This window comes from Zootoca vivipara, chromosome 7 (genome assembly GCF_963506605.1).
Source record: "Zootoca vivipara chromosome 7, rZooViv1.1, whole genome shotgun sequence".
Classification (NCBI taxonomy): domain Eukaryota; kingdom Metazoa; phylum Chordata; class Lepidosauria; order Squamata; family Lacertidae; genus Zootoca; species Zootoca vivipara.
Genome location: NC_083282.1, coordinates 36,799,493 through 36,812,662, shown reverse-complemented (window position 1 = coordinate 36,812,662; position 13,170 = coordinate 36,799,493). Strand labels below are relative to the sequence as shown.

The following is a 13,170-nucleotide window of genomic DNA, read 5'->3' as shown; positions in this document are numbered from 1 at the left end:
GATGTGGGGGAATAGAGAATCCTGGCTGCATGTAGGAGACGGGATTAAATAGGTTTTGAGAGCAAGTGCTGTCCTACAAATCTCTGATCGTGTGATCTTGCTCGGTGCATCCCAACAATTTCCATCTTCTGTTAGCTTGAAATACACGGGCAGCCTTTAGATTTGGGAAAAGACAAGGCTGCAAACCTTCTCCTGGTTATGATCTTGAAATCTGAATGAAATACAGTGGAACCTCGGTTTACAACTACCTCTGTTTATGAACGCCTCCGTTTACGAACGCCGCGGACCCGGAAGTGTTTAAATCCGGGTTCCGTGGCGTTGGATGCGCAGATCACATATGTGCAGAAGTGCTCTATCAGCGCTTCGCGCACGCGCAAAAGTGTGCCTTTGGGGAGCGAATGCCTGCGTTTACGAACGCCTCTGTGGAACGGATTGCGTTCATAAACCGATGTTCCACTGTAGCGGAATTTAAAACAAACAAAAATCCTTAAATGTTGACTTGTCCTTGCTTGACCTGTCAGCCTCCGGCTCTTTGACATGCTTTATGTCTCAAGTGTGGAAACACAGCTCCTTTTATCAGTTTGCTACCTACTAGTTTAACCTAATGTCGGCACAACTTACAGGCCTTGCTTCGTGAGTGGTAGCATGGAAGTTTATATGTGGAAGGTGAGGAGAGTTAGACATTGGGTACGCTAAGCAGTGTTACAGAGGATTCTGTTATGTTCTGTGGTTTGGAGCAGACCTTCCCATTTTGCACACCTGCCCGACCTACATGTGGCTCACAATGTAGATCACTCCAGTGTGTGGAAGGGTGGGAAGGCAACTTGTACAACACACACTTTTCCAGCTGAATGTGTATGTGGGGGGGGGGGGAGATATTTCCTTTAGAAATTTGGAATGGAGCTGCCCCTCTCTTCAAGATAAGAAATTCCCAAGTAAAAACCAGTTTCACATTTTGATAGCTGGGACGTAACCACAAGAGAACAACTGTACTGAAGCTCTCCCTAACATACATTCCAAAAACAGAGTGTACTACTTTTTAATATCAGTTAGAAGGATTAATAAGAAGCTGTGTTCTTGGCAACCCCAGCCAAACGTGGCCTCTGCAAAGGGTAGGGTATTTGTTTTGCACTACTGCAAGTTTATGTGAAGTTGATCTGAATGCAAACTCAGGGATATACAGAGAAACCACAGTGGAAGAGGCCAGAGCATATGAGGCCACTTGATTTTAAATGCCAGATATGAACTTAGGTTTTGAATGCTAAGCCCCAAGGGATGAAAATATTTGCCCACAGTAGACTCAAGAGATTTGATACTCTCTCCATAATAGACACATTAAATATTTTAATGTGCATTTCATTAGTAATCCGATGTGATTCCCTTTTCAAACTCTGCCTGTTTTGGTATGGAAGGCATGTGTGTGTACGTGTGTTTATTTTAGAGACGGAAGATGCCATGCCAGAGTTTAGGGCTACTAAAAATCTTCCCAGCTGTTTTCCTTTTCACATGCTAATTTTGACATTTGGTTAACCCTCAGAGAGGCCACTGCCTGTCAAGGTGGATAGTACTGAGCCAGGTGGACTAATGCTCTGACCCACTCTTGAGGCTGCTTCCCAAGTTCCCACACCTGCAAAATGCAGGGGAAATGGCACAAGGACCAAACTTGACATGATGTGGGACACATAAATAGCAATGAAATTAGTGTTTGATTTTTTGGGGACGACGACGACAAGAATAAGGGTGGGGTGGGGTGATTATTGTCACCACAGCAGTACATTCAGAGGGAAGGCTTCATTCTTTCCTTCCATCATGCCTCCCCACCAAAAAATATTGTATCTCACACTCCCTACTTTGAACCCTTGAAAGGAAGCTTACGCTGTTGCCAATGCGAGCATCTCTTCCAGGATACACATGTGTGTGTGTGTGAGAGAGAGAGAGAGGGGGGGGAACAGAAAGGGTTAAACCTTCCCTCTCACCATGCTGCACTCCTAACAAAATTAGGGAACCAAAAAAGGAGAGGAAAGGCATTGAGCAGAGAGGAACATAGGAAGGAAGTTGCCTTATACTAAGTCAGACCATTGATCCATCCAGTTCATTACTGTCTGTAAGGTAAGGTCAAGGACCCCTGGACGGTTAAGTCCAGTCAAAGGCGACTGGGGTTGCGGTGCTCACCTCACTTTTCAGGCCGATGGTGCCGGTGTTTGTCCATAGAGAGCTTTCCAGGTTGTGGTGGAAGCCAGAGCTATATACCGTGGTACCTCTACTTACGAATTTAATGTGTTCCGAATGCACATTCGTAAGTCGAAAAAAATTGTAAGTCGAATCCCATATGAATGCATTGGGAGAAAAAATTCGTAAGTTGAAGCAACCCTATCTAAAAATTCGTAAGTAGAAAGAATCCTATCTAAACTGCATCCAAGATGGCGGACGGAGCTCCATTCGTAAGTAGAAACATTCGTAAGTAAAGTTATTTGTAAGTAGAGGTACCACTGTATCTACTTGCACTGGTGTGCTTTCAAACTGCTAGGTTGGCAGGAGCTGGGACCGAGCACCGGGAGCTCACTCTGTTGCATAGATTCGAACCAACGACCTTCCGATCGGCAAGCCCAAGATCGCCACTCATGTCTACCTGTCTATAATGACTGTCAATAGCACTCCAGGGTTTCAGACAGCAGTCTGTCCCAGCCCTACCTGGAGATGAATAATAATAATTTCATTATTTATACCCCTGCCCATCTAGCTGGACTAAAGCAGATACTCTGCCTCTGAGCTATGATCTTTTTCCAAAGGAATAAACCTAAGAGGAAAAGTTCTCAGAGTGCCCAACATATTTTATTGTTGCTCAAATAAGGTTTCAAAAAATCCGGACAAGCAGTATAAGGTAGGCAGATGATTAGAAATGCAGAGCAGGAAGGAATATAGAGCCGAAGCAAGCCTTTGCCAGCCTACTGCCAGCTTCTTCCATTTTTAGAACGGATGGGAAGCTGGAACCAAATGAGACAGGATGCAGCTGGGTCTCATTGGCATGTTTCTCACAAGCCCAGGTGTAAGGCAGTCTTGAGCTGAATTCTGTACATGCTTAGTTGTGGGTAAATCCCACCTGGAAAACGAGTTCAATTTTCCTGGCTGTCGTTTGGCCTTTGGACAATCCATCCCACAATTTCTTTTGAAAGGAAACCAAAACTGAGTAAGAAGGCATTCGACCAGCCCAGTCTGGTGCAGCATGTGGAGGACTAAGGAACTTGCACCTAGAATCTGTGAAAATTCTGTTTGCCCTCATAAATGTTAGGTTCTCATCCACTTCTCAATGTGTGTGGATTTGTGATGAGCCAGGTATTTGGAATTTGGTAGTTAAAAACAGTTTAAACAAATGACAATCACAAGCCCTAAAAACATCTATCTCAGGTGTCAAAGGCCAGGCGAAAGAGGTGGGTTTTCTCAGGATTTCAGCTCTGTGGCAAACACCAGAGCGTACAAATGCTGCTACAAACCTATAAAGACTTCTTGACTAAAGTTCAAGGACTATGAAGGCAGCATGCATTCTACTCAATGCACATTTTCTATGTGGTTATTTAATATATATTTTGCCATGTGACTCATTAATAACAGCGTGATGAATACACATTTCTTCAAGTTGAGATTAACCTTGCTTAACATGACATACACATTTTGAAATACATAAAGGGTTTTAAACATCCTTGTACACTTCTAAATATAGCACATATTTGTACAGGAAATTCCTTGTAGATCTTCTCTGTGCAATACCCTTAGCACAACGTGGAATATTTTCTTGGGCACACGGTAAAATAAAGAAAGCTGAACCATTAGCAGGAAGTTCTAATTGTTTCTGTTCTTCACAAAGGATTAAATCTCACGTGCATATGATACATCCCTTGCATGATCCTCACCATACCTACTGGGAGTGACGCACGTTGATGCACAGACATCAACGAGACAGTAGTAGTGATCAAAATATTTTAGAGGCCCCTGTACTCATAATAAATAATTTGTTTAATTTCTTAAGAGAGATTGCCATGTAAAATATGATGTTATAAAGGATACTTCAAATTTTGGATTATGTTGCCACTTTTGCTCTAGGCCAGAGCTTTCCAAACTTTTCATGTTGATGGCACACTTTTTATACTTGCATCATTTTGCGACACAGTAATTCAGTTTTACTAGCAAACCAGAGGGTAAACTAACCCCTTTCCAGCCCTGGGAGGAGCATGGGGAACATTCATGCGACACACCTGCACACTGCAGCCGACACACTAATGTGTCGTGACACACAGTTTGGAAAGACATTAGTGTTTTGATATGCCCCATTTGCTCCCCATGCCTACAATTTTATCTGTAAAATCAGATAACAACAAGAACAATACAGAGTGCAAGCAGGCACTTAATCAGAGAGAGAACTTTCAGTTTAAGATTGTATATCCACATATCACAACAGACCATTGTGTTTTGCCACCTTTATCAAACATGGCCTAGCATAATTTCTGATTTTGTTACAAACATTTACATGACTAAAAACAGTCTGGCTATTGCAGTCCATGATAACAGACGTAGGGAAGACTATTCTCCATAATGTTGCATATGGGAGGATAATATGCAAATTCATTCTCCTTTAATGATGGATTCCACTATAGAAATTCATTGTTTAAGGAAGGGATATAATAAGGGATACCAGAGTTGCTGCTTTATCATCATCATTATTTTGTTAACAGGTATAGTATTGCATTGTCAGATGGAATATATATATATATGAGAATTATATATCCAATTTATGGTGGGTGGGGGAGAGAATGAATGTTGGCATTCACATGAATGTTGGAAGTCCCAGATGAACCTTTTGAATGTCAGTGCTCACTACAGTAGGTCCCTGTTTGTGAGACAAACACTGGTGGATGCTGAAAGCCTCATTTCAGTTACTGTCAATCATTCATCGACATTCACCATATTTCAGAGACTGAATTTAATTGTGACAGATATAGTGGTTGGTGTTGTCTGTAATAAGGGGAAGCAAGGAAAATGAATTGGATTGTTACCTCGTTGTGTGGCTTTGGCCAATTCACCTGCAGAAAAGCCAATGGGTATGGGCAGAATGCAGAGTGACAATAGCCCTGTGCCTTCAAAGGTGGATTGTATTGAATGAGGCGAGAGGTCGCAATTTTGAGCAGAAATCAGCAGGCAGGAGAGAAGTGCCAGTATCTTCCTCTGTCCTTGGCGATTGCTCCCAACCTGGTGTCATTCCCCACATCTACTTCCTTTTTTAGGTGGGATGTGAGACCATAAATAAGCACAGCTAGTATAAAAATGGGCTGTGTGGGGGAGTAAGAATTGGAAGGAGGAAGATTGCAGGCAGACAAAGCGTTTAGCACCCCCATTTTGCCCCCAGCCATTTTCTGTTTAAAACTCGGCACCCCTGTGTGGGTGCCCAAACACCCTCTGTAGCTGCATCTGAAGACATGGATCTGGGTCTGTCACTCCAGCTGTGAATCCTGATTGACGATGATTGTTCTCTCTTCCATTAGATTGATCAATACTTTTATGGGGGGTGGGGTGGCGGGGGCGATGTATTAGCCAAGTAGAAGTAGAGAAATTGGCTTCTCTGATAACACTGTTTGACAGCCTTCTCAGAGTTATGTCTTTAAAAATGGGGTTTCTTATATATATATTTTGTCTCTCCGTACCAGGCATGATTGGAGCCAGAGTGCAAGGACATAACTTGCCCTGTGAAAACCAGCCAATTACATCCCGAGCCGTTGTGATATGTGGAACGTCTTCATGCCACATGGCGGTAAGTTGGGAGCACAATCGTTATGCCAGTCACATAAATCCGGCTGATGAGAAACTGCCCTTTAAACACCTCTTTTAATTTATTTGCCCTTGTGTATCCTGGATATTATGGAGTTCTTTGAGAGACTTCTTATAGATCACCATACATCTGCTACTGAGAAACATAGTAGTAGAAATCAATACTAAGGGAAAGGCACAAAATGTAAAAGCGAAGTCAGAAATTATTCTACTGTGATTTCAACTGGACAGTGTGAAATTGGAGCCAGAGACTCTCGCTTAGAGTAACCCATGATGGGCATGTCACTAATGTATAACTGAGTACTCAGTGTCTTTAGAAAATCCCCTTTAGCCTTCATCTCTCTCACCTCCTCTCTCAATCAATATAAATCCATCTTGTGCTGAGCACTCTAATGATCTATAGAATTATGAGTTGCATTGCGGCTCCAAAAGAGCCCAGATAAGCAATTTTTGCTTCAATATTTTTTCTCACTGAATTAGTGGAAAAGCTTTTTCCTGGGATTGCAATTAAAGTTTTCTCTCTCTCTCTCTCTCTCTCTCTCTCTCTCTCTCTCTCTCTCTCTCTCTCTCTCTCTCTCTGCATGCCTGAAAGCATTCTATTTTCTTGTCTATCTTATTCAGTCATCTTATTCAGCCATTTTCATTTCATTTAAAACTTGTTAACTTGCTTAAATGTAGACTGAATCATTAGATAGGATTTCACTAAATTATATGCAGCAAAATAAATAATATGTGCATTATTCACAAATGACAGCGTACACATTTTTGATTACACACACACACACACAAACATATGAATTGGGGGCGGGAAATTATAAACTGTGGTGTTAGAGGCAAAGGAAGTAAAGTATAGATTCAGGATGATACTTCATGCAGCTGGTATACTGCCTCCGACACTGGAGCCATCATGTTAATATTTGTTACTCTCCACGCATGTTTCCAGACCCCTTTTAAAGCCATTCAAGTTGACTGCCATTACTATGTCTAATACCGTAGCTAATTCCATAGTTTATCTGTGCTCTGTCTGAAGAAGTTCCAGGGTTCCTTGGTTCCTGCTGGCAAATCCCAAGCACAGGCAGGGGTAGCCAATAGAATGTAGAAGCAGACTGGTAGTAGAATGGAGAGGCAGGCCGGATGATAATTAAATGGACAGATCCCAGGCAGGGATAGCAGGAGCTAATACAGCTGATAGAATTTTCAAAGGCCAGGAGATGGTTCACCAGAGCAGTAAAAAGTTTCTGATCACCAGATCCCAGAGAATTGTCTCTGAGGGAGAACTGACACCAGAAGCATATCCAGGAGCTGGCAAAACTCCTTCCCGCCCCCACCAGGGGCACAGGACTGGGGGCGGGACCCTGAAAAACCCACTCCAGAAATTTGTCTCCAGTTATCTGTGTAAGTTCATGAGAAATGGCAAGGCAGTATGAAGGTAGACTTCTGTAGTGTATAACGTATATGTGTGTGGCAAAGTGCTGCCACTGTCGCAGCAAGGTCAAATGCTGGAGAAGCTTCCCGTCCCTCTTGCAAAAAAAGGTGTGCATTTTTTCTGCCCTTCCTCCTCCCCTGACCCTCGCTCCAGATACTTCATGTACTTGGGTCGTGTAAAATGTACAGTCATACCTCGGTTTAAGTACGCCTCGGTTTGAGTATTTTCAGTTTAAGTACTCCGCGGACCTTCCTGGAACGGATTAATCCACTTTCCATTACTTTCAATGGAAAAGTTCACTTCAGGTTAAGTACAGACTTCTGGAACCAATTGTGTTTGTAAATTGAGGTACCACTGTAGTCATTTCTAATGCGGCTATTGTAGTAATATGTTTTGGTTCCCCCCCCCCCGAGGGGTGGCACGGATACTGCTTCTTGCCAGGGGCACAGGGGACCATAGGTGCACCTCTGATGGTCACCTATTTTTAATTCATGCTGTAATGCGCTGACCAGCTACAAATGCAGATCAGGTGGACAGAAATGGGGAGGAAAAGGCACCAACCATTTCTCCAATTTTTCAAAATGGATAAGAGATGTGGCAGAAAGGAGAGTATTGTGCATAGGCACTGACTGGCCTTATGCTCCTTTCAGCTCTCTTCCCCATCTATGATAAGAGTTACAAGTTTGTTGTGAGGATTACAAAATTTGTGAGGTACTTTGTACACCCTATACTGCAGGGGTCAGCAAACATTTTCAGCAGGGGGCCAGTCCACTGTCCCTCAGACCTTGGCTGGACTATATTTTGAAGGGGGAAAATGAATGAATTCCTACGCCCCACAAATAACCCAGAGATGCATCCTATATAATAAAGTCCAAGTGTCTCTGCGTCCAGTCCCTGTGTCCCTGTGTTTGCGCTACTGCGCATGTGCCCCACGGGCAGCCGTTGGGACTTGGAACGCAGAGACACTTGGAGCACACGAGAGCAAGAGAGAGACAGACAAGATGGTGGCGGCAGCCGAATGAAGTGGCGACGGCGGCAGCCGGATCCGCTCGAGCTTCTCCCTCCCTTCCCAGCCCTCAGGGCTACCTTTCCTGAGAGGGCAGAGAGAGTGCTGACAGCCACGGAAGCGTGTGGAGGGGGACATCCGCTTCCTACAAAGGGGCCTGGTTGCGAACAGAGCCTCGGGGACTGGAGTCCTCCCTCCCCCCATCCTCCATACTTCCCCCGTCCTCTTCTTCTTCCTCCTCCCACCAACAGACCCCTCGAAATCCTGGATTTTTCGTAGCGGGAGCTCCATCTTGGTCTGCTGCCGCCTCCTCCGCCTCCTCCTCACAACCCTCCCTGGCCTGTGAGAGGAGCGGCGGGGCCGCGGCCTTCCCTCCCTCTCTGCGCTCGGTCGCAGGGCACGACAAGAAAGCGAGTTTGTTTACTTGCATTCCCGGCGTGCCCCACGGCCGAGCGCAGAGAGGGAGGGAAGGCCGCGGCCCCGCCGCTCCTCTCACATATGTTCTAGCGCCCGTTTATTTAACGGGCTCAATGACACTAGTTTTAAATAAAAGGACACATTCTACTCATGTAAAAACACACTGATTCCCGGACCGTCCGCAGGCCGGATTTAGAAGGTAATTGGGCCGGATCCAGCCCCCAGGCCTTAGTTTGCCTACCCATGCCCTATAGAATGCCTTGTTTGTTTGTGCAGCGGGAGCAGTATGATCAAGGCCAAATTGGCATAATAGTGCTAATGTAAATCGTGCTAATGTTAGAATCCCACTTTAAAGTTTTCTTTCAATAGATAACTGATACTACATTCCTATGCACAGTTAGTTAGCAGTAAGCCCTCTGAGCATACGTGCAAGAAAGCGAACATAGGAATGCGCTGCAAAATCTGTCTCAGTTTCAAAATACCAAAACTACTACCCCCCCCTTTTCACCATATTTCATTGTCAAAGGCAATGTGATTTCCCATCAGTGAACAACTAACAAATCCAAAGCTGCTGTGGAATGAATATATGAAAACTCTTTGGTTGAAGCAGTCTTTTATCTGTACCTGTTTATATACTGCGCCGACGACATAGGGCAGTTGTGTGTGCCTTTTTAATGATATGTATTTGCAGCTGCAGTTGGTTGAAATTAACTGTACCTTATTTTAATTAGAGCCATAAAATCTAAGTTTATTATCCTCTATGTTTTTGTTAGAAATCTCTCCATATATATATATATGTATATATATATATATATATATATATATATATATATATATATATATATATTCATTCTCCTTCTCTTTGTACCAAGGGACCCTGAGGGCAATAGAGATGAATCATCAGGTTTAATTTAATGCAGTGGGAGAGAGACCTGTGTGGTCAGACTGGCATAAAAAAGTTCCTTTGATCTGCTTCAGGTGCACCGAGCCCCTGTGAGCCAGCAACAATAATATCTTTGTGAGATGATCAGAGTAGAGAGCGAAACAGAGAGACCAAGGGGAGGGGAAAATGGCCTGTATGGAAACTCAAGGCTTTCCTTTGTTGTGGTTCTGGCAAACGAAAAAGTCAACTGTCAGGAGAAATTCAGCGAACATAAAGCAGGGTGAAAGTGCAATGGTCGAGTAGTGGGTTTCTTTCAAAGGATCTTAACAACAAAGCACTCAAAATAATTTGCTGGGTTACTTTATTTTCTGGGGAAGTGGGGGTGGGAGGGAGGGTGGTGGAAGAGGAGGGGGTTGCAATGAGTGGCTCAACGTTCGGTGAATCAGATGAGTAGGCCTTAGTTATGGGCTTGTAAAATTATGAAAGATGCCCCATTACATCCCCCGCTTTTTTTTTTAAAAAAAAAGTCTAAGAAATTAAAGGAAATATGTTTATTGGTCATGCCTCTGGTATTTTGAGTGGTATAGAAGTCAATCTGTAATGAACCATTAGGGTCTTCTGTTGGGAATGTGGAGGAGATCACTTAAGACTACGGAATGCATAGCTGCCAAGTTTTCCCTTTTCTTGCGAGGAAGCCTATTCAGCATAAGGGGAAATCCCTTTAAAAAAGGGATAACTTGGCAGCTATGACGGAATGACAACTGGGGTGGTGGCAGTAAGAGTTTTTAACAGTTGACAGTTGGAAGGAGGACATGAGCAGAGGCAATCAGCATGGGAATCCACTGTGCCACAGCATCCCTACTGTTACAAGACTATTTTAAATATTTTCTTCTCTCGTTTGTATCCAGCCCTTCTACAAGGCATGCTTGATTCTATGGTGTTCTCAGTTTATTCTTCCAACAATTTTTGCAAACAGCTTTCTCCTCCCAAGTTCCATATCTTTATCTTTTAACCCCCGTCATGTGTCCCGTCCCCCCACCTCCAATCTGCACACTTCAACAAGCTGAAATGGGCAATGATTAAATCATGCAGTTTTTCCATGCACCACGCCCAGCTTCTGACATCGATCTGCATTTTGAGTTTGGAGTTGTTGACACTTGGCCCGAATAACCTGCTGCAATTAAATTTATCTGTTGTGCGATTCTATCTTTTCTGGGTTTTCTAACGGTCCTTTTAAGATCAACAGGATACAAGAATTAAGGGATTGCTTGGGTGAATCTGTACGCTATAAATATTGTAAAAGGTTCTCAGTTGAGTTCAAAGGCATGTTCTTTGCCTGTTTTTGTTTCTTTGTTGGCTTAAAGAGCAACTTCAGGCAAAATGTGCTTACTATGAATTGGTTCATCTGCTCCTCTTAGCAACTAGCGTATATAAAACAGCGCTGTTCTTGCTCCACAATATCCACCCAAGCTGCCAGCTTTGTTTACACAAATAGAGTCTGGAGCACGTTTCCAGCTTGAGAGCTTGCACAGTACGTGTCCTTTGCAGAACATCCTGGGGTGGAGACCGCGGAGGCACGCTGGCTCAAAGTGTTCCTACAGGCTGATCTCTGTAATCTCAGTGGGAGCCAGACCAGCAAGTGGTTTCAGTATATGTTGGCTTAGATTCGAGAGCAGAACATGCCACATAGTTAAAGCATCAGACTCCTTGAATGTTTATTGCAAAGGAATCCTTTGCCGTGCTGGTAAATGCACAGAGGCAAAACTCAGCGCACCACACTGTTGGGCTTGTGTGCTACACCGCGTTCCACATTGTATGTAGCGGCACTTGGCAAAGTGCTTTCAGGGAGAACATCCAAAAGCTGCTTTCTGGATTTTCACCTTGTATTCTTCAGGCACCGCTGGCCCTTCCACTCTGTTTGAGTTAGGGAGTTGAAACGTGCTGTCTCCAAGGGGATGGAACCGAATGCCCTGGGCAATGGATCTCTCCGCCAGCTGGCTGCAGCCCAGCAGTTTGCAAAGGCAGCAATTTGTCCTCCTCCAGATCAGTAGAGAGGGGTGGGGTGAGGGGTGTTGCAGCCAAATGAAAACAAAAGCAAAACTACTGCAAACAAGACACCGTGAAAGGACTTCAAAAGAACAATGGGAATGTAAAACTCTTCGGCCACACCATCTTCTATCTCCCTGCTTTTTGGTTCACAAGTGACAGAATGCATTTTCAAATGTAGCTTTTTAAAAGTCATAGGGTGGCCTAGTTATTTAATTCAGCTGATATGATGGGTATGAATCTCTCTGTGATTTCAGAGAAATGCAGTTTTACAGTGGCATAATAGTGGAACTGTGCAGGATTAGCCCAAGGACATTATACTGCCTGAAGCAGAACATCAGATTCCTCATACGTAAACATGCATAGTGCCCAAGGCTGACCAAGGGGGAAATCCCCTGGGCACATCTGATTGGGAATGAAAAAATAAAACATAATCTAAAAATTGTCATTCATTGTCCTGTGTCAGGTCTGGTCCCAGTAAAAATTAAAGCACATGGATACTTTTCCAAGGACACAGCCTCTCTCCTTCTAAAGGTGGTGGGGGGAGATCTTGAATAGCTAACAATTAAACGTACATAGTGGAGACGTTTGGACAGCAATTCCACCTTCTCACACAAAGACACCTGTAGAACTGCATCAAACTTTTATGTTTTCTTCGTCACCCTGTAGGAATACGTGTGCCTTCGATGCCATATAAAAGGTGACAGAATTCTCTCTTGCAGAATAAGAACTGTCTGGCACATCTTTGTGCCCATAGAAGCAAATACAACCATTCTGTCCTTTCAGCATTTTCTTGCCCACATAGAGAAACATATAAGCGGTCTTCAAGATCAGCAGAATTTGTGAACAATGGGGCACAAAGCCAGTCCCTTAACTTAACTACTAACCTCACCCCCCTTTTTTGCCACAGTGAGTGACCAGGCTGCAGATGTGGCAATAGCTCTGGTGATGGCAGCTGGAGATTTGCAGTCTCAGTAAAAAGAAAGAAAGAAAAGTGGAAGATGAAGTACCACAGGACAACCGGCCCCATAATCATGGAAAAGCACATGAGATATGAATTGGTCTGGGTTTGCTAGCAATACTTCAAACTGTTGAGGACCACAGCAACTCCATTGACTTAGGAGAGTTTCACAGACAGATATGCAATGTAATTGACAGAGAGGGCACTGAAATCACATTAAACTGAAATCTGGAAAGAACACCATTGGAACTTACTAGCAAGAGAGGGGAAAGTTGAGCCATGAGTTGTGGATCAAATATTGAACTGATCTCATTTTTCAGGCACTTTAATTCACCAATTTTACAATCTACATTTAAACTGATTCAAATGGTCTCTCCATTTCCTGGCTTCTGAAACTTTCTACATTTTCCCTTAAGAAACTATAAATTTCAGGCACATTTGCACCATACATTTAAAGCAACATCATGCCACTTCAAGCAGTTATGAGAAGAGCCTTCTAGATGAGACCAATAACCTGTCTAGTCCAGTATCCCGTTCTCACAGCCAGATGCCTGTGGGGGATCCCACGAAAATGACTTGAGCACAAGAGCCCTCTGCAGCAGTTTCTACGTAGC

At 43.7% G+C, this 13,170-nt stretch overlaps 1 protein-coding gene across 5 annotated transcripts in view; it reads left to right on the top strand.

Moving 5' to 3' along the window:
• Window positions 1-13,170, top strand: part of FGGY (FGGY carbohydrate kinase domain containing) — a 156,252-nt gene that overhangs the window by 75,708 nt on the left and 67,374 nt on the right. For all 5 annotated transcript variants that reach the window (XM_035124274.2, XM_035124273.2, XM_035124277.2 and 2 more), the window contains one exon: window positions 5,697-5,800. In XM_035124274.2, the coding sequence (XP_034980165.1) occupies window positions 5,697-5,800 (104 nt within the window). The remainder of the gene's footprint in view (window positions 1-5,696; window positions 5,801-13,170) is intronic.